General features: G+C 40.9%; 1 protein-coding gene across 3 annotated transcripts in view; it reads right to left on the reverse strand.

Moving 5' to 3' along the window:
• Nucleotides 1–24,915, reverse strand: part of ARHGEF28 (Rho guanine nucleotide exchange factor 28) — a 127,907-nt gene that overhangs the window by 18,010 nt on the left and 84,982 nt on the right. For all 3 annotated transcript variants that reach the window (XM_082784005.1, XM_082784004.1, XM_082784006.1), the window contains 19 exons: nucleotides 24,306–24,438; nucleotides 23,893–23,948; nucleotides 22,344–22,395; nucleotides 21,753–21,900; nucleotides 21,529–21,647; nucleotides 19,797–19,937; nucleotides 19,075–19,325; nucleotides 18,037–18,159; nucleotides 17,551–17,668; nucleotides 16,390–16,644; nucleotides 15,347–15,423; nucleotides 14,470–14,648; nucleotides 13,747–13,841; nucleotides 12,722–12,904; nucleotides 8,537–8,656; nucleotides 7,664–7,764; nucleotides 3,917–3,955; nucleotides 3,780–3,827; nucleotides 1,516–1,995 (listed from right to left, as the gene is read on the reverse strand). In XM_082784005.1, the coding sequence (XP_082640131.1) occupies nucleotides 1,516–1,995; nucleotides 3,780–3,827; nucleotides 3,917–3,955; nucleotides 7,664–7,764; nucleotides 8,537–8,656; nucleotides 12,722–12,904; nucleotides 13,747–13,841; nucleotides 14,470–14,648; nucleotides 15,347–15,423; nucleotides 16,390–16,644; nucleotides 17,551–17,668; nucleotides 18,037–18,159; nucleotides 19,075–19,325; nucleotides 19,797–19,937; nucleotides 21,529–21,647; nucleotides 21,753–21,900; nucleotides 22,344–22,395; nucleotides 23,893–23,948; nucleotides 24,306–24,438 (2,718 nt within the window). The remainder of the gene's footprint in view (nucleotides 1–1,515; nucleotides 1,996–3,779; nucleotides 3,828–3,916; nucleotides 3,956–7,663; nucleotides 7,765–8,536; nucleotides 8,657–12,721; nucleotides 12,905–13,746; nucleotides 13,842–14,469; nucleotides 14,649–15,346; nucleotides 15,424–16,389; nucleotides 16,645–17,550; nucleotides 17,669–18,036; nucleotides 18,160–19,074; nucleotides 19,326–19,796; nucleotides 19,938–21,528; nucleotides 21,648–21,752; nucleotides 21,901–22,343; nucleotides 22,396–23,892; nucleotides 23,949–24,305; nucleotides 24,439–24,915) is intronic.

Raw genomic sequence — 24,915 nt, forward strand, 5'->3', positions numbered from 1 at the left:
TAGCAGTAGAATTAGCTGTGACGTCTGGCCATCCAAAAATAGCTAGGCTCAGAGTGATGGCAAAAATAATGGTCTGGGAGAAAAGGCTGGCTGGTAAATGCCCAGTCCTGGTTCTGCTGCTGCTGCAGTGTGTGGCATTGGAAAATGCAGGACAGAGACAAGCCCAAGGACTGGAGTACATTCAGGTCATATATTTTACTTGAAATAAAAACACAAGTGAAATGGCTTTACACATTAAATAGTAGGTTAAGAATTACTTAAAACCTGTGGCTCTTTGACACTCAGGATTTCATTATTTTGCCTCTGTCTGTGGCACCCTGGACATCCCTGAATCCAACTGTCATCCTTCAACTTCCTCTCCTCAGAAGACTTCAAAAGTCTCATTAATTAGAGCTGATGGGCAAGTTCAGCTTTTGTTTTATCATCCACTTCTTAAGCATTGCCAAATAAGTCAAACTTTTACCACAATCTGTACTAATACACACTGCCTTCATTGTTTGGGCTGGGCAAGCATATAGGGATAAGTTGTGTTCACACCATGCTGACAAAAGATGGATGAAAAGGAAGAGGTCAGAGGCCAATCCTTCATCTCCTCATTCAGGCTCAGGCTTAGACACTGAATGGTCACTGCCTGTTATGGGTCAGCTGCCAGCTGAAGAGCTAGGGAGGTGATGGCCTGAAGAACGGCTCTACATTTTTTCTTGTGAAAATGAAAACCTGAGGGGAAGAAAGCTGTTTGGGTCAGTGGGCTTTGAATCCATGTGATTTGTTTTGATTTACAGGTGCTTTAGGGAACAGCCATGGAAACCAAAACTTTGCTCACTGGTGGAGGGACTGGGCAGCCAGGGCACACCTGGCAGGTTAACACCCAAAAGCTGAGTGCAAAGCCAGCTTCTTTTCCTGCACCCTCAACTTCAAGAAGAATTTAACCATTTTTGATACTAGCACTTAAGCAGCATCAGAGCTGCTTTAAAGAGCATCACCTAATAATGACCATCTAATAATGACCAACAGTATAACCAATTATACTGTTGAGGCCAGAGCCACACACCGACCTCATTCACTCAGGAGTTGCTTGTTTCAGAGAAGCAAGATGGACAGTGCAAGGCCCGATAGAACATCGTGGGAATCAGGCCTGCTCCTGGAGGAGCCTTTGTTCCTTGCTGGAGACAGTGCTGCCGTCCAGGAACAAGGAGGGTGGCTGACCCTTCACTGACAGTGCTGCATGCCTCAAGCATTACAATTTAGCTTTTCTACAAGAAGCAAGAGGCAGAGTGTATCTTGCCAGAAGGTGGCTACCACAGCAGTAAAGTAGAATAAAACACAATTCTCACACTTCTAGTTCCCATCTCCTCAATGTAATATCCGAAGTGTGGCTTCCACAGGGCTCCAACATTAAAAGAAAGCCCTTGGATATTACCAAGCAGCGGACACCGATGAATGCTGGTCCATTCATCGAGGAACATCTCTACAGCTCTGCAGCTGGGGATGTCATTATGGCATGGAAACACGTACCTCATAGCTCCCTGTAGCTGAAAGCAGGCTGCTTTGACTACCTTGCTTCCAGCGCCAGAGGAGCTTCTTCTGCATTTTCACTCTGTCTCTCTCTCTGTCCACCATTTTCTGGCCCTCCCGCAGCCTCTCCAGGCTCTGCTGGTACTCCTGCAGCTGCAGTGCCAGCTCCTGCCGGCTCCTCTCCAGCAGCTCCTCCTGGCAGACACAGGCCCGCTCCCGCTGCTCCAGCAAGCTCTCCATCTGCTCCTGCTCCCGCTCCCGCTGCTCGCATTCACGCAGCCAGCGCTGCTGCTCCTGCTGGAACTGCTGCTTGAGTTTGTCTATGTTTGCCAGCTCCTCCCTTTGTTTTTCTGAGCTCCGACATTTCTCTTGTTCCATGAGGAGGGTGAGCCAGGAACCATGCCCCCAGCCCGTCTTCTCATTCTCTTGCAGAAGTAACCTGTAGAGTTCTTTGTGGCTGTCCTGGATATTTAATGCTGCCTAGACACCACAACAAAATCAGACACAAATGTTTAAATATTAACATTAATCCATTTCTATACTTCAGCATTTTATAAAAATGCTCCATCCTCCCTTAATATCAGTGCTAAATGCTTCTGGGGAGGTTACTCCTCATGCAAGCAAAGAACTCCGTGTTCACGCCTATACCAAGAAATGTTTCTAAAAGCACTCAACCATTTCAAGCACTTTTAATGAGGCTTACGGTTTGCACTTGGTGTTACTATATACAACGTTTATGTTACAGCTGGGGTTCTGTTCTGTCAGATGATGTTAAGACACATAGGAAAAATAATCTTTCATGGTTTAAGAGGGCATTAAAGCATCAGTCTAGGGAAAGCTGCACTTGACAATGTATTCCTAATACAGATGTGGCTTAGGCAGAGAAAAACGTACGATTTCCAGTGCATCTCATTCAGGACCTAAGAGTCACCTTGCTAACCTGCAACAGCTCAGTCCTATCAACATTAGACCTACAGGCACCCGCCAACAGAGTCAGGTCATCAGGACCTTACTTCTACATGCAGAAGACCAAGATACCTGTGCCAGCTGAAATCTGCCACATAGTCATTATTTCAGTTTTGATGTTTCAGTAGCTTCTTTTACAACCAAGAACACAACAGGGCATCCCTTACAAGGATGTTGTGACATTGTTTGCATTAAAGATTGTGACATCCTCCAGTAGAACAAAAAAATTGCTGGGATTCAAATACAAAAGAAAGCAAGAAAGGCCTAGGTCTACTGAGGCACTTAGTGCACTGCCTGTCCTCAGGAACTGACATGGGAATCTACTTGAGCAGATATTCCCAGAGAATTCCATCAGCCCCGTTACTCCATGCCATCCACACCCAACTGCACATTTCATAAAGCTAAAGACTTTTTAAATTTTCTGGCTTTTTTTTTGGCTCTTCCCCCAGTACTGGGTCAGTTCCAGTGATTTGTAAACAGGGCAAGGACAGTATGCTCTGTTTGTTTCTTTGCACCTATACTGACAGCTTATGCAATTTTCATGGTCTGGACAATAAGGCATGATCCCTTTACTTTACTGCCACTGGTATTAAGCTATTTGTTTTTCATTTTTTCCAACACTTTAGCTGATTTACAGGCCTTTTATTTTGCTTTTGCTTTGCTTCAATCCACTTAATTTCTAAGCCTAAAGTTTCCAGAATTGTTAAGAAGCATGCTAATGTCAAGAAAGTTTAGAAGTTAAATGAAACATTTCAAAATTAATCTTCAATTGGACCTAACTGAGTGAAAAGAAGTTAAAATATTCAAACACGGCATGGAAGAGGCAAAAGCTTTAGACTAAGACCCTATAGCATATGCACAATAATCAACGGAGGTTGAAATATCTTCAGTGTGTTAACTGGTCACCTAAGTGGCAGAGGTGTGTTTTAGCAGTTGCCAGCAGAATATTCTAAGCAAAATACTTAAATTTTTTCAACATTTTTAACTATAATTTCAAAAATCTGTACATGAAATGAAATCAGCTCAGCTCAAGCCATCATTTTACTTCCTCCCTAGACTTTTGACTGTACATACAACCTTTTTGGGAGGGAAGTAATCTCCAAGCAAGCATTATTCAGTTCTTAAAAGAAACATCAGTGATGTAAAATAAAAATATATCATATGACAGCTTGTGCAACAGTCAGTAGAGATAAGTATCCACTGACATAATGTCTAAAAATAGTGCGAGATGAAAACAAACCTTTAGAAGTAAATTACCAAGACTAATTACTCTACAAAGTTAACAGTGGAATAGTCACCTGTATGCTGTACAAGAGACGAGTTAGATTCTGGACTGTTTGTACAATCTAGAAAACAAAAGAGAAGGATTTTCAAAGCTTTGTCCATTATTAACTAAATAGTTACTATATTCTGTCTAGGGTTTAAATAAACTCACCTCTGTCCCTGTAGATCCTGGGAAAATCATACTTCCTTCCTAAAATAAACACATGTTGCTTTAAAAAGTAGTTCTTAATTTTACAATTGTATCATATAGGTAATTTTTTATTTATTTATTTTTTTTACTAGTGGAGACATTCATATTGCTAATATATGCAGTGCTGAGTCAAACTCTCTCGTGGGTATGTGAAAAAAGACAGAAGCAATAATCTATGAAGACTAATAATTCATCAACACTGTAGTTTCCGTGGAAATCACTAGAGATCCTAAGCACAACTGTAAAAACAAAAATATTTCATCCACAATTTTAATCCTCTTGTGACTAATGCTACACAGAAGAGACATTTCCATTCACTCTTTGTTTACCTGACAGTTTTGAAATACAGTAACCAGACTTCTGTATATACAGCAGAGTGGGTTTAGATTACTTCTAGTAGGATGAAACAGCTCAAGACTCTTCAGAAATCAAGGCATTAATAGAGTAAGAAGTTGACAGCAGTTACATTAGTGGGTTATGGCGAGTGCCTTCAGTGAGCAGTGAGGCACAGAGCTAGGGCTGTGTGCCTGCTGTACCTTTGGAAATCTACTGGCATAGTGACAACCATCCACAGCAGCTAGGCTTGCTGCTTTCAGATGAGGCTCAGCCACTTTGCACTTTCCACCCTATCCTCTTTTTCCTAGGAAGCTTTTTTAATTTATGGGGTGAAGCCACCCATAATCCTTTCTGCATGAAAAACAGCTCCTCTGAGAAAGATAAGGTGAAATAGTGGAGAAATAAAACACAATCCCTCCTGAGGCTACACTGGAAAGACTTCCTGTATGATTTCTGTAATTTTTTTTTAGAGAAGTGGAGGAGGGCTTGGGGAATATTTGTTCTTTCTGTAATTCTCTTAAGTTGTCTACTGAGCCTCATTTCCCATCACAGAGAGCACAGCAGCTGCTCCATTTCGCTGCAATAACTGGAAATGAAAACGAAAAAGGCCAGGCCCCAAAACAGAACTCACAATGAAGATGAAGTTTAGGAAAAAGGAGCACCAGCTGCTGCATTTCCTCCACAGCTTGCATTCTGCCTCATTATCTCCCTTCAGTATTTTCCTCCCCACACCTTCACCTCCTCCACTTCCTACTGCAGCCATGAACCCAACCACTTGCCCTGCCGCAAGACACAGAGGACACAGCAGGGATGCCTCTGTAGCACTGGGGCAGACACACAGGAGCTTGGCCCTCCTGCTCTGGGCTGCCAACACAAGCTGCAGACAGGGAGGAAGAGGAGGGTGAAGAAGGGATGAAGAGAGAAGAGAAGAAGATGCAGGTGGGGTGAGGAAGAGTGAGTGTATGAACGAGGGCCCATTCGTTGAACAGAGGTGTGGGATCAACTCTACACTTTGTTTCATTCTTTTAAGCCCTGTTTAATTTAACAAAGGAGGTTTACAGGGGGATTCAAGGCCTGGCTAGCTTTGGCATGGCTATGAGGTAGCCTGTGAACAGCCCAAATGCCTGTGGACTCTTTAATGCAGCTAGGCAGCACCACTTGAGGACTGGCCATAGTCTGGGCATGGTCCTGGGCACCCTGCTGTGGGTGTCCCTGTTTGAGCAGGGGGTTGGACCAGATGAGCTCCAGAGAGGCCTGCTAACATCACCTATCCTGGGATTCTGTGACTAGGGAGTGAGCCCAAGGAAGGTGTGGTCAAGCTACCCAGGGAAACAATAGCATTGTAGCTGCACCACTACAGCTTCAGCACAAGTCCTTTAAGTCTAGTTAGGTCTGAACCAACATATTCAGCTGTTTTACTTGTCCACCACCATCTCCCTGCCACTCTACACCTTTGTTAAGAGTGACGAGCAGCAGATGTTCAGACCCCAGTGCAGGCTGCCAGTCCTCAGGCAGCGAGCTGGAGATAAAATTACAATGCAGGAGCAGGGGGATGAGATGGAGACTGCCTCCCACTAGTGCCCGCTTGGCATCCCAGGAGGAGCGCACAACACTCCTCCTGCTGCTCGGTCAGCACCTAATCCCAGAGCTAGGCGCCTTCAGTCTGGCTTTCTGGCTCTCTTCCCAGGCTAGCTGGTCTGATACCAGTGCTGCCATTCCACAACCTCAAGGCACTGCACACAGCATCTAAAGGCAGGCTGGTGAGCACACTCTGCCTTAGAAAGCCCTTGCCTTTCCTGTTCTGTTTGCACATTCTGCCACCTCCTGGCGAATCTGATTCTGACACAGTAAGATGTGACATGACTGTTGCCCAAATAGTAGGCTAAACTGGAATAAGGAACTATGATGGCTTGCTGGAAAACCTCTAAGTGGGTTAGGTGAGGTTGTTCAGGGCCTTCTGCAGTCAAATACTCGAAATCGTCAAGGACAGAGACCCCAGTGCCTCTCTGTACAACCTGTTCCTGCTTGATTACCTTCTTCATGGTGATTTTCTTCCTCTTATATACAATCAGAATTTCCCTTGCTTCAATTTGTAACCTTTTATGCTCATCATGTTGCTGCGTGCCTCTGAGAAAAGTCTGTCTCTGTCTTCTCTGTAACCCCAATGGCATTTTTTTCATGTGAAACTACTGAAACTTTTAACAGGGTAGACCTACGCCCCTGTACCTTTTATTATTTTATTTAATTTCATCTAACTTCTGTGACCCCTCACTTGGAATCGTCCCTACCCTATTTTTTTCCATACACAATTTTCTTTCCACTCTCCTAAACAGCAGTCTGGTAGACAAGATGACCTAAAGCTGAACATGACGTGAGGTTTAATGAACATGAACATGAGGTAAGGTTTAAAGGGAAACAAGTGTTTTAGTAAGAGTCTTACAGAAAGAGCTAGAAAAAACATCCAAGGTTTCAGGCACACAAGTCCTCTTTTTGATCTGACGCAGACATCACCATAATGCTAAGCATCTACTTTTCTAGCAAACTTTGCTTTCCCTTTCGTGGCACGCATCTTCTGTTCTTGTCTCTCCCTTTTATTCCTTTTGTGGTTCTGTCCCTCCATCTAAGGTCTACACAATTACAGTTCAGTTTATTTGCACATACGAATTCATACTGCTCTTGCTGTAACACTCCCTGCTGCTACCACAAATTTGCCATTTATAATTCTGCCCAGAACTGACTTTTCATTCTGTGTTTTTTGTTGTTGTTGTTTGTTTTTTTTTTTTTCCCCCCCTCCCCCGGATTCGCTGAAGAGTTACAGGACTTTGAAAAATATGCTGCTTCACTTCTATTTTTTAATTGCTCCATTTTGTTCTAATTCAAAATTCTGAAGCAAGCTGGCGTAAGACAATCCATCCTATTTTATATGCTTGTTCTGAGGATGAAGCTCTTCCAACGCATAAGCCTTCCTTGCATTAGCTGAGGTCTCTGTCATTGCAGGAGACTCAACATCCTGTGAATAGGAGGAGAGAGTAGAGGGAATACTATCAACTCCACAGAGGTGGATGTATTGAATGATGACAGTGGAGAACCAGGGTCTTAAGTGTCCCATACAAAAGCATTGTGGCTGCTATCACACCCACCAATCTGTAAGCCTGTCAATAAATGATTTTTTTTAATGATTTTTTTTTAATTCATCATTAATTGCAGTGACCTCTATTAAATTGAATTATCTGGACTTGGATAAAATGTGCCTATCCCATGCTTTAGGTTTTGGAACAGTCTTTAGTCTTCCTTTAAACATTTGGACAGCAGTTACATTCCCAGTGCCCACAGTCATAAACACAACACAGGAACAGAAATCAGTTACGCTACCTTATACTCTACATTGTCATCTGACGTTTCCTTATCAACAGGAAATGTGCCTTCACTGAGGTCGACGTCAGATGATTCTTCAACTTCCTTCATTTCTGCATCTAACAAATAAGACCACAACAGGATGCAAGAGAAAGCTGTATCAAAGCATATTCTGACTGCAGAAACAAAGGGCACATTTTTTTCACAGCTACACACAGGATGCTGAAAATACCTAATGCTCTAGAATTTTAGGCTGAGGAAAAACAAGTTTCAAAGTCAGGATGGCATGGCTGGGACAATCTGTTTTTCCTACCATAAAAAATCAGTAGTATTTAAATTATGAAAGCTAAGATATAAATACAGCCGTATCACTAAAAATACTCTGCAGCAATGGCTTTTACAGGACTTAATTTTTGTGTGTGTGTGTGGTTTTTTTATTTATTTTTGTTGTTGCTGTTGCAAGAAAATCATGTTATACTTTTTATAGCTGAAATTATTGCAATATCAATCCTACTTATGAGCTGGCTTTCAGGCCTTCAGACAAAAATTAGTACCCAGGAAATGGGCTACACTGCAACATACATTTGCTGTGGAGCTGAGCAACAAAGACTAGAAATCACGTATACATTATGTATGAAATTACACAAATCACACTCAATAATGCTGATTACAGACATACGATAAGGAAAAGATGCAGTGGATGCAAACAGTCTGTTTGCATTAATGAAGTTATATGACAGTTTACACTATCGGAGCATTTGTCCAAAGACAACTTTTGTTACATTTTTTTTCTGTTGATTCTGCCATAGACTGAGACAGCTTTCCAAAAAAACAATCCTGTATCAATTATTTCAGCAATCCGAATACATAGAAACATCAAATTTTACTTACCACCATGGGAAGATTCCAAGATTTCATTGGCACTAAGTTCATGCTTCAAATTTAATTCTTCAGGACTTTCCTCTGATTCACTCACTTGTGAGTATGTGACAGCAACACGGAGACTTTCAGCTAGAGAGGAAAACATGAACAGTTAGAGGCCCTTTAAATAGCCCTTTAAATAGCTCCTTTATGCATAAATAAATGACAACAAGTTGTAGAATAAGTTAGTCTGGAAGGGATTTTCAGAAGCCATCTAGTCCAAACTTCTGGTCAACAAAATTGGGTCACTCAGAGCTTTGTACAAGCAAGCTTTTAAAGTATCGAGGGACTGAGAGTTCACAATCTCTCTGAGAGACTTGCTCCAGTTTTTGACCATTCCCACAGTAATATAATTTTTCCTTTTATTTTATTGGAATTCTCCATGTTCCAACCTGTGCCTGCTGCCTCCTGTCCTATCCCCATGCATCTCCAAGAGTTCAGCTTCATAGAATTACAGAATTGTTTGGGTTGGAAGAGACACCCTGTTCCACTCCCCCTGCCATGGGCAGGGACACCTCCCACCAGACCAGGTTGTCCAAAACCCCATCCAGCCTGGCCTTGAACTTCAGGGATGGGGCATCCACAGCTTCTCTGGGAAACCTGTTGCAGTGCCTCACCACTCTCACAGCAAATAATTTTCTTCTTATATCTAATCTAAATCTACACTCTTTTAGTTTAAAGCCTCTACCCCTTGTCCTATTAAAACATTCCCTGAAAAAGAGTCCCTCCCCAGCTTTCCTGTAGGTCTCCTTTACTGGAAGGTCACTATAAGGTCTCCCCAGAGCCTTACCTTCTTTAGGCTGAACAAACCCAACTCTCTCAGCTTTTTTTCATAGGAGAGGTGCTCTAGCCCATTTACTATCCTTGTAGATCCCCTTTACTATCCCCTCTGGACTCTCTCCAACAGACCCATAACCTCCTTGTGCTGGGGGCCCCAGACCTGAATGCAGTAGTCCATGTGGGGTCTCATGAGAGCAGAGTAGAGAGGGAGAGAACACCTCCTCCACCTTGCTGGCCATGTCTTTTTTTGATGTAGCCCAGGATACAGCTGGCTTTCTGGGATGTGATAGCACATTGCCAGCCTATGATGAGCTTCTCATCAACCAATAACCCCAGGTCCTTCCTCTCAGAGCTGCTCTCTGCACAGCCCGTACTTTTGCTTGGGATTGTCCCGTCCCAGATGTAGGACTTGGCCTTGTTTATCCTCATGAAATTCACACAGGCCCAACTCTCGAGCCTTTCCAGGACCATCTTTAGGAACATGTCCAGGTCCAACCTTTTCCTCCAGTGTGTCAACTGCACCACACAGCTTCAGCAAAAAGTGTCATCAACAAACTCTCTGAGGGGTGCACTCAATCCCACTGTCCATGTCACCAACAAAGATGTTAAATAGCACAGGTCCCAATATCAACCCCTGAGGAACACCACTTGTTACTCTCTCCACTTGGACATTGAGCTATTGGCCACAGTCCTATGAGTGTGACCATCCAGCCAATTCCTTACCTACCAAGTGGTACATCCATCAAATCCATGCCTCTCCAATTTAGAGACAAGGACATTGTGGGGGACAGTGCCAAATACTTTGCACAACTCCAGGCAGATGATGTCAGTTACTCTTCCCCTATCCACCAATGTTTAACCCCATTATAGAAGGTTTGTCAGGCATGATCTGTCCTTAGTGAAGCCATGTTGGCTGTCGCCAATCATCTCATTTTCCATGTGACTTAGCATAGTTTCCAGGAGGATCTGCTCTGCGATCTTGCCAGGCACAGAGGTGAGACTGACTGGCCTGTGGTTCTTTGGTCTTCCTTTTTCCCCTTTTTAAAAATGGGGGTTTTGTTTCTCCTCTTGCAGGCAGTGGGAACTTCACCAGACTTCCAAGGCTTCTCAAATATGATAGATAATGGCTTCTCCGCTCTTCTTCAGCTTCTCTGTTATAGTACTTTTATCTGGTTGCAGACAGTTGTAAGATCCACCAAGCCTTCTTATTTCAAGGCCTAGCTTTTGCAGCCCCTCCTCAAACATCACATTCTTCATGCCCTTCACTGGACTCTCTCCGGTATGTCCATGTCCCACCACTGGACACAGCATTCAAGATACTTCCCACCACAGGTGAGTAGAGGAAGGACCACCTCCCTCAACCTGCTGGCAACACTTCTCCTATTGCAGCAGCCCACAAGCCTGCTGGCCTTCTTTGCCCCAAGGGCACACTGCTGGTTCATGGTCAACTTGCTGTTCACTAGGACTCCCAGGTGCACTTCTGCAAAGCTATTTTCTATCCAGCCAGTATGCAGCCTATACCAATACACGGATTACTGCATCCCAGATGCAGAACTTTGCATAGTCTCTGTCATTTTTTTGAGGTTTCTCAGCACATTTTCCCACTCTGTTGAGGTATCTTCAGCACATTAATCACTCCTCCTCATTTGCTGTCAGTCATTAATTTGCCAAGAGTTTACTCAATTCCTTTGCTACTTCACTAATAATATGCTGAAAAGTACTGGTCTCAATATCCATCCCTAACTCCCTATTAGGGATTCCCTCTCCCTTAATAACACGTTGCCAGCTGGACACCGTACTGCAGATCAAAATCCTCTGAGCCAATTTTCCAACCAGTTATGCAGTCCTTACATCACCAATGTGGCTGTAAGGATACTACAACCAGTGCAGGCCACATTGACTGCCTTGCAGATATAAAGGTAAAAACATGCGCTGATCTCTGCTCATCATAAAAGCCATCAAGTTAGTCAATTTGCCCTCAATGAATACATACTGGCTGTTGCCAGTCACCTCTTCACATGTTTTGAAAAGGCTTCTTTGAGTATTTCCTCCATCATCTTCCCAGAGGCTAAGCTGAGGCTGGCTGCTTTGTAGTTCCCTTTATCTTCCTTCTTGAAGAACAGTGTAATGCTGTTTGTGTTCTTCAAGTCATCAGGAACATCTCCTGGTCACCTTGACCCTTTGAAGATGATAGAAAGCATCCTCACAAAGATATTGGCCAGCTCCCAGAGCATACTTGGATTTATTCTATCTTTCCCATGGATTTGAATATATCCAATTCGCCTAAGCATTTCCTAATTCTATCCTTCTCTACTCTGAGTAGTGTTTTACTGCTAGAGAGTCTGTTATTAGCTCAGGGACTTAGTATTTGTGTTCTGGAAAATAATCCTCCACACATTGCTGTAAATTCATTATAGTGGGCTGAAAAGACATCATCAACAGTACGAGTATCATGAAAGAAAGTGAAAATTAAAAGTGGGCAGAATTAGCTGTGTCAGTATAGGCTGCTGTTTTAGATAAAATCACATCTATTATGGCATCACTACCTTATATTCTTTATCTAAAGACAAAGTCTATCAACAAACTTATTCTCTGCCTTCATAATGATGATGGAGGTCAACCTTTGCTGTTAGGGTTGACAGCTGGTTATTTGCTCACAGATCTCAGTCTATGTGATGCTATAATCTTGCAGTACTTCTCAGAGTATACCCCTATGTTGGATATGGCTCAGTTTATCAGGACTCATTTCAGCTAAGTTTAAAAGGAATGTGGCTAAACCTCCAGCTATACAAGACATCACCAAAACCAGTCTTCCTTACTTCAGAGGACAGCACTGTAGGCACAAGGCTATGCAGCCCCTGCTAGATATTATGCAGAGAAACACAGCTCCTCCAATGGCAGGTGCGTCTTGGCAAATCTGCCAATACCATCTGCAGTTTGGTTTGTATATGACCCTACATGATCCAGACCTATCATCAAATCAACCTAGGCAGGTGAGGGTAAGGGATCAGATGCAGTATCACACTGTATCCCATTATCTTCTTCACCAGGCTGTACTGCAAGGAGTCCAGTTAAGGAAACACTCCTTGGATACAACCTAACACCACGGTCCAGCCTGCTTACATATGATGTTATGCACTAAACATATCCCTTATGTCACAGTCTGGCAGATACGATCTTATGCACCTGACAAGTATAAACTCAAGAGACTTTTCCTCAGCATCATTTGCCAAGTTTTGACACTGCCAGCTCTTGAGACTTGGTAGAATTGCAAGGCAAGCCAACATGGCTGTATTTTGTTACTTGGAAATGTAAAATGTTATCTGGAAATCCCATTTGGAGAGGGCAGAAACCACTATTCCCATACAAACTCACCTTCTCTGAGTGCTGCTGCCAGCAGTGAAACAGCCTGTGGAGTTTCTCCAAAATCCAGTTTGATAAGGAGGTGAGGCTCTACATGAACATCCTTTAACCCAATCATATCTACCAGTTCCGCATAGGTACGCAACTTGTCTTCCAAGCAGCTGCAGATTTGCTGGTCCTGGTTACTCAGTGATTCTGTCAACAAAAATTGAGTAGCATATTAATATTTTTTTAACCTGCAGGCAAAGTACTTTGGACATTCACACTTCTAATGCTTACACCACACAGACACTGCTAATGAGCTAGGCAACAGACCTACACGATACCTTTTGCAAGTGGCTAGGACCCAAATTCAACCCATAGTCTGTCCTGCCTGACAAAGGACCAGGCAACTGCCCTATCCTGATGAGGTGGCCTTGCCGGTGTTCTGGAGCACTCAGCTATCTCCTGCTACACTCACAACAAGCAATGCTGGAAAAGCACTTGGCTAATTCACTGTCTCAACATCAAAGAACATCTGCTCTCAGTGGAGGATGCCCTTCCCTGTTTCTCTCTCCAGGAAGGACATTGGTGAAATTTCTCTCCTTACAGCACTTAAAGATGTGGAAATTAGGTGTACAGGAAACAAGGAAGTGAAATTTGTCTTGATTAGTGATAATTTTAGACAAAAATAAAAGCAGCAAAGGTGTACTGCCATAAACAAGTAGAAAAGTAGTTACTGGAGGTTTGAGGTACTTCCACAAATAGGAATCTATCTGACCTTGATGCTGATCTGCAAAATTTAGCGCTTATTCTGAAATAAGCCATTTTACCTTTTCTTTTGTACTCACAGTAATGTAGTAAAAATATAAAGTACTTGGAAAAAAATGGTTCTTTTTCAGGCAACTCCCATATACAATCAGACAACCCTAGCTTTCTGTGCTGTGACTCTGCATATTAAGCCATTCTGAGTGCATCAGCCAACACGTGAATGTTATTCCTTCATCCTAAACTCTCAGGACATGGGAGGTCTCAGAGTGGCAGGAAAGGTACCGCACCTTGATATTTCTGAATTCTGGATGCTTTGGCCTCAGCAATACGTCTGTCCTCATCAGATTCATTCATTTTTCTTCCCTTTTTTTCCTCTGGACATCTTTAGAGATGAAACAAATGTGGATAAAGCAAAATCTGAACATTTATAATTATCTTCAGTACAGCCTTGCATTCATAATAAATCGCACAACATCAACATCAACTTTTGCTCCAATCCAGCAGCATGCCATTTGCCTACTTCTTTAAAAAGCAGTAACTGGGTATGAACAATACTGAAGGATTCCTTTCAATCCTGATAAGGTTACATCATGCAGTGAGTGGGTGGCTGGCCCTCCTGCAGGTTTGCAGCTCCCACACGGAGCAATGCTTTCCCTGCCATTCCTAAGGAACTAATACCAAGGTGTAATTGGGGATTTATCCAGAATGGATGTATGGACACTTGCAGAACTCAAGAAAGCATCCAGTGCCAAAAGGAAAGGTGAGAGAAGCCTAAAATGACAGGTGAGGACATCTGATGGGGAGCAAGAAAGGTCTGTAGGTTCAGTGGTAAAACAGAAGAAAACGGGTAGTTTGGCAGAAGTGATGGTGAGGTTTTGGTGTTTGTGAACCCAGCCTCATAGGATAGATCCAGTGCAGTGCAGAAGAGAGAGCACGCTGCAACAAATACCCAAATGACCTCCTATCTGCTTTGGACTGCCAAGGTGAAAACCAAAAGCCTTTTTCTCTACCTTTCCACTGCATCTTGAATATGCCTCATCCAGCTGTTACGTTCCTCTTTGGAGCTGGTATGAATCTCATACATTTCAGGTCCTGAAGATGAAGCGCTGATCAGAAACATCCCCCTTTCTTCATTGGCTACTTCTCTTACTATGAGTTTCTGAAGACAGATAACTGAAGGCTTCCGGTCCTGGGGGAAACAGTCACAGTATATTAAAAAAAATAAATGGGTTTCTCATAAAATACCATACTTTTATAATAAGGCATATTTTTGAATTAACTGAACTAATTCTCCTACTGTTAAACTCAGCCTATGCATGTTCTCACCAAGTATATGGCTGCAAAAGATGAGTATTCAGACATCTTTTTAAACTATTTTTGTTAAATACCTTACAGTATTCACAAACAAGTAAAGCACTGTGTATGCGCTAAAAAATAAATCCCAGGGGATCAATGATACTGACACACTGTATTTATATAGTATTTATAATAAGTTTGGGAACTTCAGTCCATGACCTTTCATATATTTTATGCGTATTTACTACTACATTTGCAGTCAAATTATTCTTCTGTTTTGTTTAACAGAACCAGAAGTTAAAATTTATTTTAGATAATTGAAAGAGCCTGCTCTGCTTCCCATCCTCATAACCACATGAGGCACATCGCTAAACATCATTCTGTTGTTTTATCCTTCTTCTTCCCCGAGATTTCTTAATTTTGAAAATAAACCACGTTTTCCATATACTGGTACATTACCGTTCTGAATATACTACCAGGATTAAAGAAATAAAACAATATTTGAGAATAACCTAGAAAGGGTCCTCACATTTGAGAAATACACAAACAAAAATGTAATGTATATATTCAAAAGTCTGGTAATATACTTACAACAGCTGCAAAGATGTATTTTTGATCTTTTTCTTGTAAGAACAGCAGCACATCAGTTAGAAGCAGAGCTAAGGTGTCTTAAAATGAGAAAAGTAAAAGATTTTTTTTAATGAAGGGTTATACTTAACACTATACTTAATTTCTTCTTTTATACTTTAAAAAGGAAGAAATCCTGTTCAATAAGTCTCCCACATAATCCTACAGTAAACTAAACAGGAAATAGCTGGATTGCCCTATGGTCTGCACAAAGCAACTGCAAGACATCACTTTGTGCCTCCTGGGAAAGACCCCACTTTCTACTATTCACCCTCCTGCAGCACAGTGCTGGAGCACTGTCCCATGGAAAGCAGAAACCCTCACTCAAACATCCCCCCACATTTCCCAGGCCACTGACAGGCAACCTGGCAAAGAACAACTCACACAAATTTTGTTTTGCCTGTAGCAGCACAGTATGAAAGCATTTCTGGAGTAATAGTGAGGAGATAGCTTTATAAATCTTACAACAAATACTAGTAAGTTTAAAAAAAAGACAATCCCAACATATGATTAAAGTGAAAATCAGACTGTGAACTTGAATGTAAAAACTGGGCTCTGGCCATATTTGCCCTCATGTTTTCTTTTTCACTGTCTGTGTACCAGTACCACTGAAGAACCGCATGTAATTTTAATGCCTTATTTTCAGTAGTCAATGCTGTGAAGAATATAAATATGTAAGTCAAGAAGCTACTTCACGGGATGAAGCTGCAAACTGTGGGAACTAAAAGAAGTGTCTGGAAGAAAAAATGCAACTAATAGTAGAATGTACAAAATTTACAGTTTCCCAGGCACTGTAGGCAAACTTGTCATTTTAAATATACAGGGGATTACCTATAAAACATGACAGCTTTTGGAACTATTCTTCCAACAATATTCTCACTACCATTCACCCAAAAATCTGTGTTTGCAATGCAGTGTAACAAAGTACTTTCATTCTTAAACCAAACAATCTTTATATGTTACTTGCAAATAAAGAGTTGGAGGACTTTACTGCTAGGATGCAATACCTTTGAAACGACCTGTAGCTGTTTTCCAGTACACTAAACCTTCATGAAGAAGTATACTCTCTTTTCTCAGTAAGTCTTGCTTCCTAAAAACATAGCCGCTCTTCAGCTTTGTGTATGTTTTGTTGTCAGTCCGACTGAGAATTTCCAACAGCTTTTGCTTTTTCTCATATTCATTAACTTTTAAATCTACTGCGGCAATTATGTCCTTAATTAAATGAAGGGCTTTGCACAGGTCTTTATGTTCTTCTGTTCCTTCTGTAGGAAACAAAAAATAAACAAACTGATAATAGCTGACATATTCAATAGAAAGTATTATTCCTTACTTTCTTGGAACTAATCAACATGATGCAAGGCTTAAATTGATAAATATGTCATTTTAACTTGAACACAGTAATCAACTTACTAGAAATACTAGAGATATCTGCCTTTGGTTTGCCTGTTAAAAGATGACGGGTACCTCAGATTTATTCATCAGTCAAAACTAAACATTGAATATTTCTGACATATTTATGAGCTGTTAGCATCTCTTTTTTTTTTTTTTTTTTTTTTTTTAACTAAGTTAAATCATATATTACTCTTCTGGTTAAGAGTTAAAAAGAAATTAAAATAGGATTTCAGGGATTTCAAAGACAGTTTCCAAGGAAATTTTGCAACTTTCTGCAATATAGAAATATTGTATAAAAACTTTCTGCAATATTCACTTATTACCCATTTTGAGGGTAATATCTGTAAGCTTCTAGCATTTCTAACATATTCTACAAAACTGCAGGGTTATTCAAACTTTTGTTTGAAAAGCCGAACAATAATTTGCCTAATTTTACAAGATCCTTCACTGTATCTCATTTTGAAGAACATGCACATACTTGCCTGAATTAATTCACATCCTCTATTCAAGATCTTTTGCTAAAACATGTTCTACTGGACTTCTAGGACTTACCTCACTGGAATCCTGGAAATTTTCACATCCTAGCTTTGGCAAAGACTATGTATACTAGACACACACTTTAGGTGATATTTGCCTGAACAGTAGTTACTTACATTGCTGTGTTTCTCTACAGAACAGTGAATTTCATTCTTTGTATAAATTGTATCAGTGCATATTCCTTACATTAGAAATGCACTATGATTACAGATGTGAAGCAACACTCAGCTTTTATTCACCTTTTGTGTACAGCAATATCCTTTCAACCAGAACAGGGTATTTGGTGATTCGCTGAGTGACAAGCAGAATGCACTCAGGGATTCCTCGGCGTCGTGCCAACAGGTTGCTGTTCCTCAGCTGTACAGACACAAATACATACCTTAAGTAGTAAATGCTTATCAAAGCACCAACTGACTAATAAGAAATATGATCTCAACATGCTAGACTAAACTGAAATGAAATGCTGGGTTACCTGAACCATCCCCAAGGAAGATTTGTTGCCCTGAGGGATGAGGTATGCTACAACAGAAACATGTATGTGATATATACTGAATGCCAAAGCTTTCATACATTTGAAAGAAAACTGTAATTTATTAGCTCACTCATTAAGAATGAAAAAAACTTGACATTTTTATTGACTACTAAAAGAGAGATACTGAATATAACTTTGATCCTTAAATTTTAAATAAAGGCTACATAGGGATCACATTCATGTGGAAACATACCTTAATAAAATTGTGAAATTTCTTGTTTTGCTGCAACTCTTTGAAGAGACTAACAGCTTCTTTCTGATGGCTGCAAAATTCCCCATATATTTTCTTCATTTTGGTTGCATTTTCCTCTGAAAACTGAAGAAATTAATAATTAAATCATGCTCAACATCGCAACTAACATAAAAGTATATACCAAGGATTAATATATTCTGTACATACTCAGAACCTCTAACTTCTATGCTACTTGTTTGTCAAGTTCTCTGAATGTCACTAACAGGGTCTGTCACCACAGAACAAAAAATGGGCTAGCCATTTTAGGAGTAAGGAGAGGAAGGTAAGCTGTAGAGGGCACAAGTGTGACAATCCTGCAAATAATGGCTAGACCAACTAGTATAACACTGCTTCCTTTGCAAACGTGATCCCTTTGAGGCTTATTTGCATTCATCTGATCTCCCCATCACTTATAAAACAGATATCAATAGTTCAGCTTCTTTAGTTCAGCAGGGTGAGAACTGACTGCCAAAAGGTGAAAAGCTGCACTCATTGCAAGGAACCAAACTGCTGGCAGCAAGCAAGCAGAGTTAGCTAGCAGTACTACAGCTACCATAAGCACATGTGACGACCCCTCCTCTAATGAGCAGCAACCCGAGATACACCACACCAGACCACTTTATGAAATGAAGAAATGAAAGGATAGTTTGTTTTCCATGATCAATTATTCACACTTCTGCCTAGCTGTTAACAAAACGAACTCATTGCTACTGTTTGAGCAATCCATGGGAGCAGCTTTTTATCATGAACAGAATCTCAAATTCATCACTTTCTTTGTCACTTGTACCATGCATGTACAAGTTCGTCCACCTGTTATCAGTTACCTGTCAGTAATTATTTTCTCTCATTGCTATTTCACCCTGCCATAACCTTAAGGGGACATTGAATTTAATAAGGCAACATTAGCCCTCTTCTCATCCCCCAAAAAAGTTTCAAACTCAGTAAATTGTATTTGAGAACCCTGACTATGTGAAGGATTAACAGAGCTGATGTCTCTACCTGTTGCACAAGGATGTCTCCAATTCTACTGATTACAAAATTACGGTCATTCCCCACTTCACACGATTCCTGCCGTCTCTCTCTCATTCTGAAGAAGAATTGCTTGTGGATCTCCAGTAGCTCATCTAAGCAGGGGAATATCTTATTCACTGTGTTGTGGTCCAGCTGTAGTTCTTCTTTCATTCCCTTCCTGAATATTTCAGACATAATGAACAGGGTATGGATGTGATGCACTTCTGTTTGCACCAGCTCTGCGGCATAAAAGAAAACAGCTTAGTGTAGTAATCACCTGAACATTTTAGACACCTTCTGTGATATGTTATATTATATATCAGATATCGCACATAATCAATTTTCCTTTGTGAGCCTCAAACCTAATAGATTATGCCAGTGAGAAGACTTAATATATTGAGCTCTAATGCAGCTTTCTCAGTTGTACCCCACTGAGCATGCTAGGATAGCAACTGATTAAAATGGGAACTGGATGAGGTCTCTTCCAACCTCAACCATCCTGTGAACAGGGTAGGCATGTCTTTGGTAAACAGTACGCTCCTACATTTCCTTAGCTCTAGAATAAATCATAATCTGTGACAAAAATGTTCTTTGAGCCTTATTATTCTAAATTGAGCCATTCATTCTTCCAGACATAAAACGTCAGGTTCCCTAGTGCATTTTCTACACCCAGTTGTTTCCAAACTTACACGAAGCTTTGATATACTGACCAAAAATGACGTCCTGCCTCTTGATGACATCCTTTTCTTGTTTGTGATAGAATGCTGGGTCCACAACAAGACTCCAGGACTCCGCTTCAAACTCTCTTGCATCTGAGCTGAGGTCAGTCCACTGAGACGAATCCACATACTCTGTGGGAAAATGTGTATCTCATATATACCAGCTGTATGAATGTTAAGGGACACTCCTTTGCACACACACATCTATTTGTAAATAAAGGAGACAAATCATCAAATCATAGGAATTAACTTTAAGCAACTTCTGCAAATGCTGGCAATTGGTTTTATAACAGAAATGCTTGCCAGATGTCAATAGCATTACTGTAGTATTGAAATGCAAATGTGACAGCAGGGGAGAAGAACAAACAAACAAAATCTTCTCAGATTAAATCCTTTTACCCTTTTTCACTTGAAGAAACCTTTCAAATTTAAAAATAAAATCCATCATTTTCGAAAGTATCTGTGATTTTGGAGGATCACTATTCATTTTGCAGATGTCCTGCATAGCATATCCACACTACCTTTTGTGAAAGGATTCCCTTCATCTTTGAAATTTAGCCTCTCACCTACCTACAGAAAATGCCTATATCTGTTCACCTCACAAGGATGTGTATCCATTTTGGAGGGCAGTTTACCAGTGGGAGATAAGATTTGGAATCATAGAATGACTGAGGTTGGAAGAGACCTCTGAATACCATCAAGTCCGATCCCCTGCCGAGTAGGATCACCTAGAGCACACTGCACAGACATCCAGAGAGGTTTTGAACATCTCCAGAGGAGACTCCACAACCTCTCTGGGCAACCTGAGCCAGTGCTCTGTCACCCTCTCAGTAAAGAAATGCCCTCTCATATTCAGCCAGAACCTCCTTTGCTTCAGTTTGAGCCCATTGCCTCTTGTCCGGTCACTGGGCACAACAGAAAAGAGACTGGCTCCATCCGCTCAACACCCTTCCCTCAAATATTTATACTCATTGATGAGGCCTCCCCTCAGCCTTCTCTTTTCCAGGCTAAACAGGCCCAGTTCTCTCAGCCTGTCCTCATATGACAACTGTTCCAGTCCTCTCATCATGTTCATAGCCCTCCTCTGAACTCGATCCAGTAGCTCCATGTCCTTCTTGTACTGGGGAGCCCAGAACTGGACACAATACTCCAGGTGTGGCCTCACCAGGGCTGAGTAAAGGGGAAGATCACCTCCCTCAGCCTGCTGGAAACACTCTTCCAAATATACCCCAGGATACCATTGGCCTTCTAGGCCACAAGGGCAAGACTGGAGGCTACTGGGGAAACAGAAGGGATGTAGGTTTATATTTTCCAATGTATGTTGACAATAGAAACAATTAGGTGAGTGCAGAAAGAAAGTATATTTTTTCTGCAAGGATGCCAAATATATTTACCCTATTTTTTTCCAGTAGCCACACCATACAAAAATATTCTAAAAGTTTTCAAAGATTTAGTTACCAGGAAGAAAGAAAAAGCTATATTTTAAGACTATTGTGTCTGATTGTATCACTTTAATGAAGGACTCAGTTTTAACTAGCAAAAATAGGTTGCTCGTCTTTTATAAGCACCTTCCTGTATCAACTAATTATATAGGAATAATGATAATAATTAAGTGATATTAAAATAATAATAAATAATATTAAAGTAATTAATTAAAAATAATGACTTATTTTGCTCTTTGAATATAGGTTATAAAAGGCAACATTTGTATAATACTTCTCACCTTCCATCATAAATGTATCTGTTGAAGAAAAGGTCCCTAATGCCTGTAACATCTCCTCAGAACGCGACTTGGACCTCCAGGTACTAGTCTCAGAGTCTTCCTCAGGAAATGGCATAGATCTTCCATAGCAGGGGAAAAGGAAAAAAAAAAAAATTAATGGATGCAATTTTCCCAGAAATGCTGAATGATATATTTAGCAAAGAATCTTGGTGGCTACCCTCTACCTTTCAGAACTGGCACTGGGAACACTTTTGGACAATAAGTGGGACTGTGGCAAGGCTTCCCTCCACCCAGCAGACAGTCCAATAGGCACAGAGGAAGAAGGACGCACAGAGAACAGCACAGGCTGTGGAATATCTCCAAGCCGTGAATCTATGAAGCAAAGCACAAAATAGCATTTTGAAAATGTATAGCATATATTAATAACATAGTTAAACTAAAATGCTCTCTGGTTTTCTTGTAGACCCATACCAGGTACCAGGAATGTCCTCCCAAACATGGTGCAAGACTGTAATATTCTACCACAGAATATAAAGAAAAGTCTCCCAGCAAAGTAGAATAGCTCCAGTGTGGTTACTATTGATAAGAAAACAATATCTAATCATACATGCTCTCACATTGCAACCTGAACACCAGAAGACCCAAATATCTATGCATATGGTGAGTGACAAAAGCACAAGACAGAACTAGCTACTTCTGATTTCCATTCCCATGAATGATGAAGGACAGTTTCTGTTGTCATTCCCCTGATTTTTTCAAAGAGGCTTAACTTTGAAGTGCCACGTTTACACATCTTAGCCTACAAAAATACTTACTTGCTACACCAGCTTGGGGCTTGCTTTTGTTATGGTACCTCTCCTGGGATTTCTGAAAAAGAATTATTTTTGAAATAACAATGAAATCACAGCAGACAGATAACTAAATAGTCAAGTTAGTAATTCACTTACATATAACATCACACAAAAGGGCTTCAAGAAAATGGTCCTAAATGATGTTCCTAATTTCAAAAAATATCAAATAAACCTAAGTCAAAATAAAACGTTATTTGTACTACAATACAAAACTGAATCTATTTATACCAAAGAGAATTACTGAGCTACTATAAGCTGCTTTTTATGTATCAATATTGCCATGAAGGCTGCAAGAAAAGGAGATCATCTTCAGGGCTTTATATTCAAATATACTTGAAATACTTGTGGCAGGATACTGCCTGAGGAAGTCTGGGCTAGGTGTCAAGAGGCAGAATCAACCATCCTTCCAAAATGTGCTTTGCAAAACCTGTCATGAAAGGCTGTTGTGCTTAGACATGTATTTCACCTGAGGTGGTTCAGTGAATGTTTTCTGTATCTCATTCTTGTTGAGATGAGTCAACAAGAATGGTGCGGAAAGGCTCTTGTCTCCTCTTGACAAATAACCTATCAGTCCCAATAAATAAAATTGCCAGTTCAGCTCTCCTAGTGTCCTCTAGTTGGCCAGAAATGTGTGCTATAACATGAGAGCTATAAACAAAACAAATAAAAATACCTGTTTTACATCCAGTTTAAGCCTTGTTTACCCTGAAGACTCTGTGTGGAAATATTCTTCCTGCAAGCCACCATGATGCAAAACCCAGCTACACCAGAAAGACACACTCCAGTGATTTGAAGAATGACCTGCATCACTGTGGCATACTTCTTTGCTAGACCCATTTTATTCCATGCGGGCAATGACCTTACACATCTATTTTTGAAAGTGACATATTTCTTATGATAACTTCACCATATCTGCACACCTACTTAAAGGGAAGCAGCCTGTATATTTTCTAACCCTGATTTTGCTCTGTCTGCAGTGGCAGCTGAACGCTGGGGGCGAGTGCCTAGACAGGCTGTGGAGTCTCCTCCATGAGAGATTTTCCAGAGCACATCAGAAAAACATCTGCCAAAATTGTTAGCTAAAGGTCAGCTTGCCCCAGAGTAACAAGATGGACTAGGTCACCTCCTGAAGTCCCCACTGCTTTCCATTATTACACACATGTAGGACCCCATTTCTGCAAAAGGGATGTCCATGACTTTGGGCAGCCTTTCTTTTTAATCCCTTTGTGTACCCTCCAGGCACACCGTTTTCCAACTTGCCCTTGCAGTTCTTAAAAAATACAAATAACACTTTAAACTTATTTTTGACCCTCTTCTAGAAATTCTGGTTCAAGCACAGAGCTTGCTGTGTTGTTCACATTAGACAGTTTAATGCCCTTGTAACGCTTTGCATACATATATAGCATTAGGTCTGCAAAGGCTTCCTGTGCTTTCTGTTTTTTCTTCACTTTGTTTCTAAACCCCTTGGAAAGCAAATATTCTCTAAAGAGAACAGTGTGGTGTAGGAAGTTACCTTGGTGCAAACAGGAGCACACTCCTTACAGCTTTTATGGACAATCATGTTGCAATCTGAAAGAGAAGGTACATTTCAAAGCCTGATCCTGAACAGGGTCCTCAGCCTGCAGATGATGTTATTCTGAGGCTTCATCACTTTTCCTCGTTCAGATCCCCTTACTAAAGTATACTTGAGGCTGCTGTGATGCTACAGCTGGAAGAAGTCTCTGCCTGGAGATGACTGTGGTCCCTTCTGAAGTTTTCATCTGCTGTCCTTACCCCCTTCTCCCCTGCCAACCTCAGCCCACTACATGAAGTAGGTACTTCCAAATCTAGGCAAGGTTTCTTTTTGACATAAAACACTGAACCAGGATCTCCAAAGCAGGTTTCAGAGCACTGCAAATTCACACACAAAAGCTAGCAACTACTTACAAGAGCACTGAAGGGACTCCTTTCCTAGGAGAGCCTTTTCGCAGGCCATACATGGCATAACTCCTGAGAAAGTCCCATTTATAAAATTATGTCTGTTCAGTTTCTCTTTATCTTTGGTATCTTTATTTTTTGTCTTCATCCCCAACAGCACAGACAAGAAAAAAAAAAAAAGGGGGGGGGGAGAACATTAGGAAAGAAGATAAAATGATTCAACCTTAGAAACACTACAGCATTCTCTTAAGAGCAAAGGATCTTAAAGCATTCATTCCTTGTTCTGGAAGACTTATAATACTATAATATATTATTACATCTGACATTGTTAAAGTTCTAAAATGATGAAGGCATTAATTTCACTGGCAGCTAGGCGAGAAAGCATTAACACAAGGAAGACTGGCATTTAAAAACCTGCAAAAAAGAAAGGGCCAGGAAACAAAATTTAAGAAGTCTTATTGACTTGCCACATACAAAAAATATTTTTGTTTGTTTGTTTGTTTGCATCTTCTTGAGGAGTACAGGCAAACTCATGCCTGTGCAGTTAAAGCTGCATTCACATAATCTTATGCAAACTGTCTTCAAATATTAAATGACATCGGAAATAACCTATTTTCAA

This window comes from Aythya marila (assembly GCF_965140915.1).
Source record: "Aythya marila genome assembly, chromosome: Z".
NCBI lineage: Eukaryota > Metazoa > Chordata > Aves > Anseriformes > Anatidae > Aythya > Aythya marila.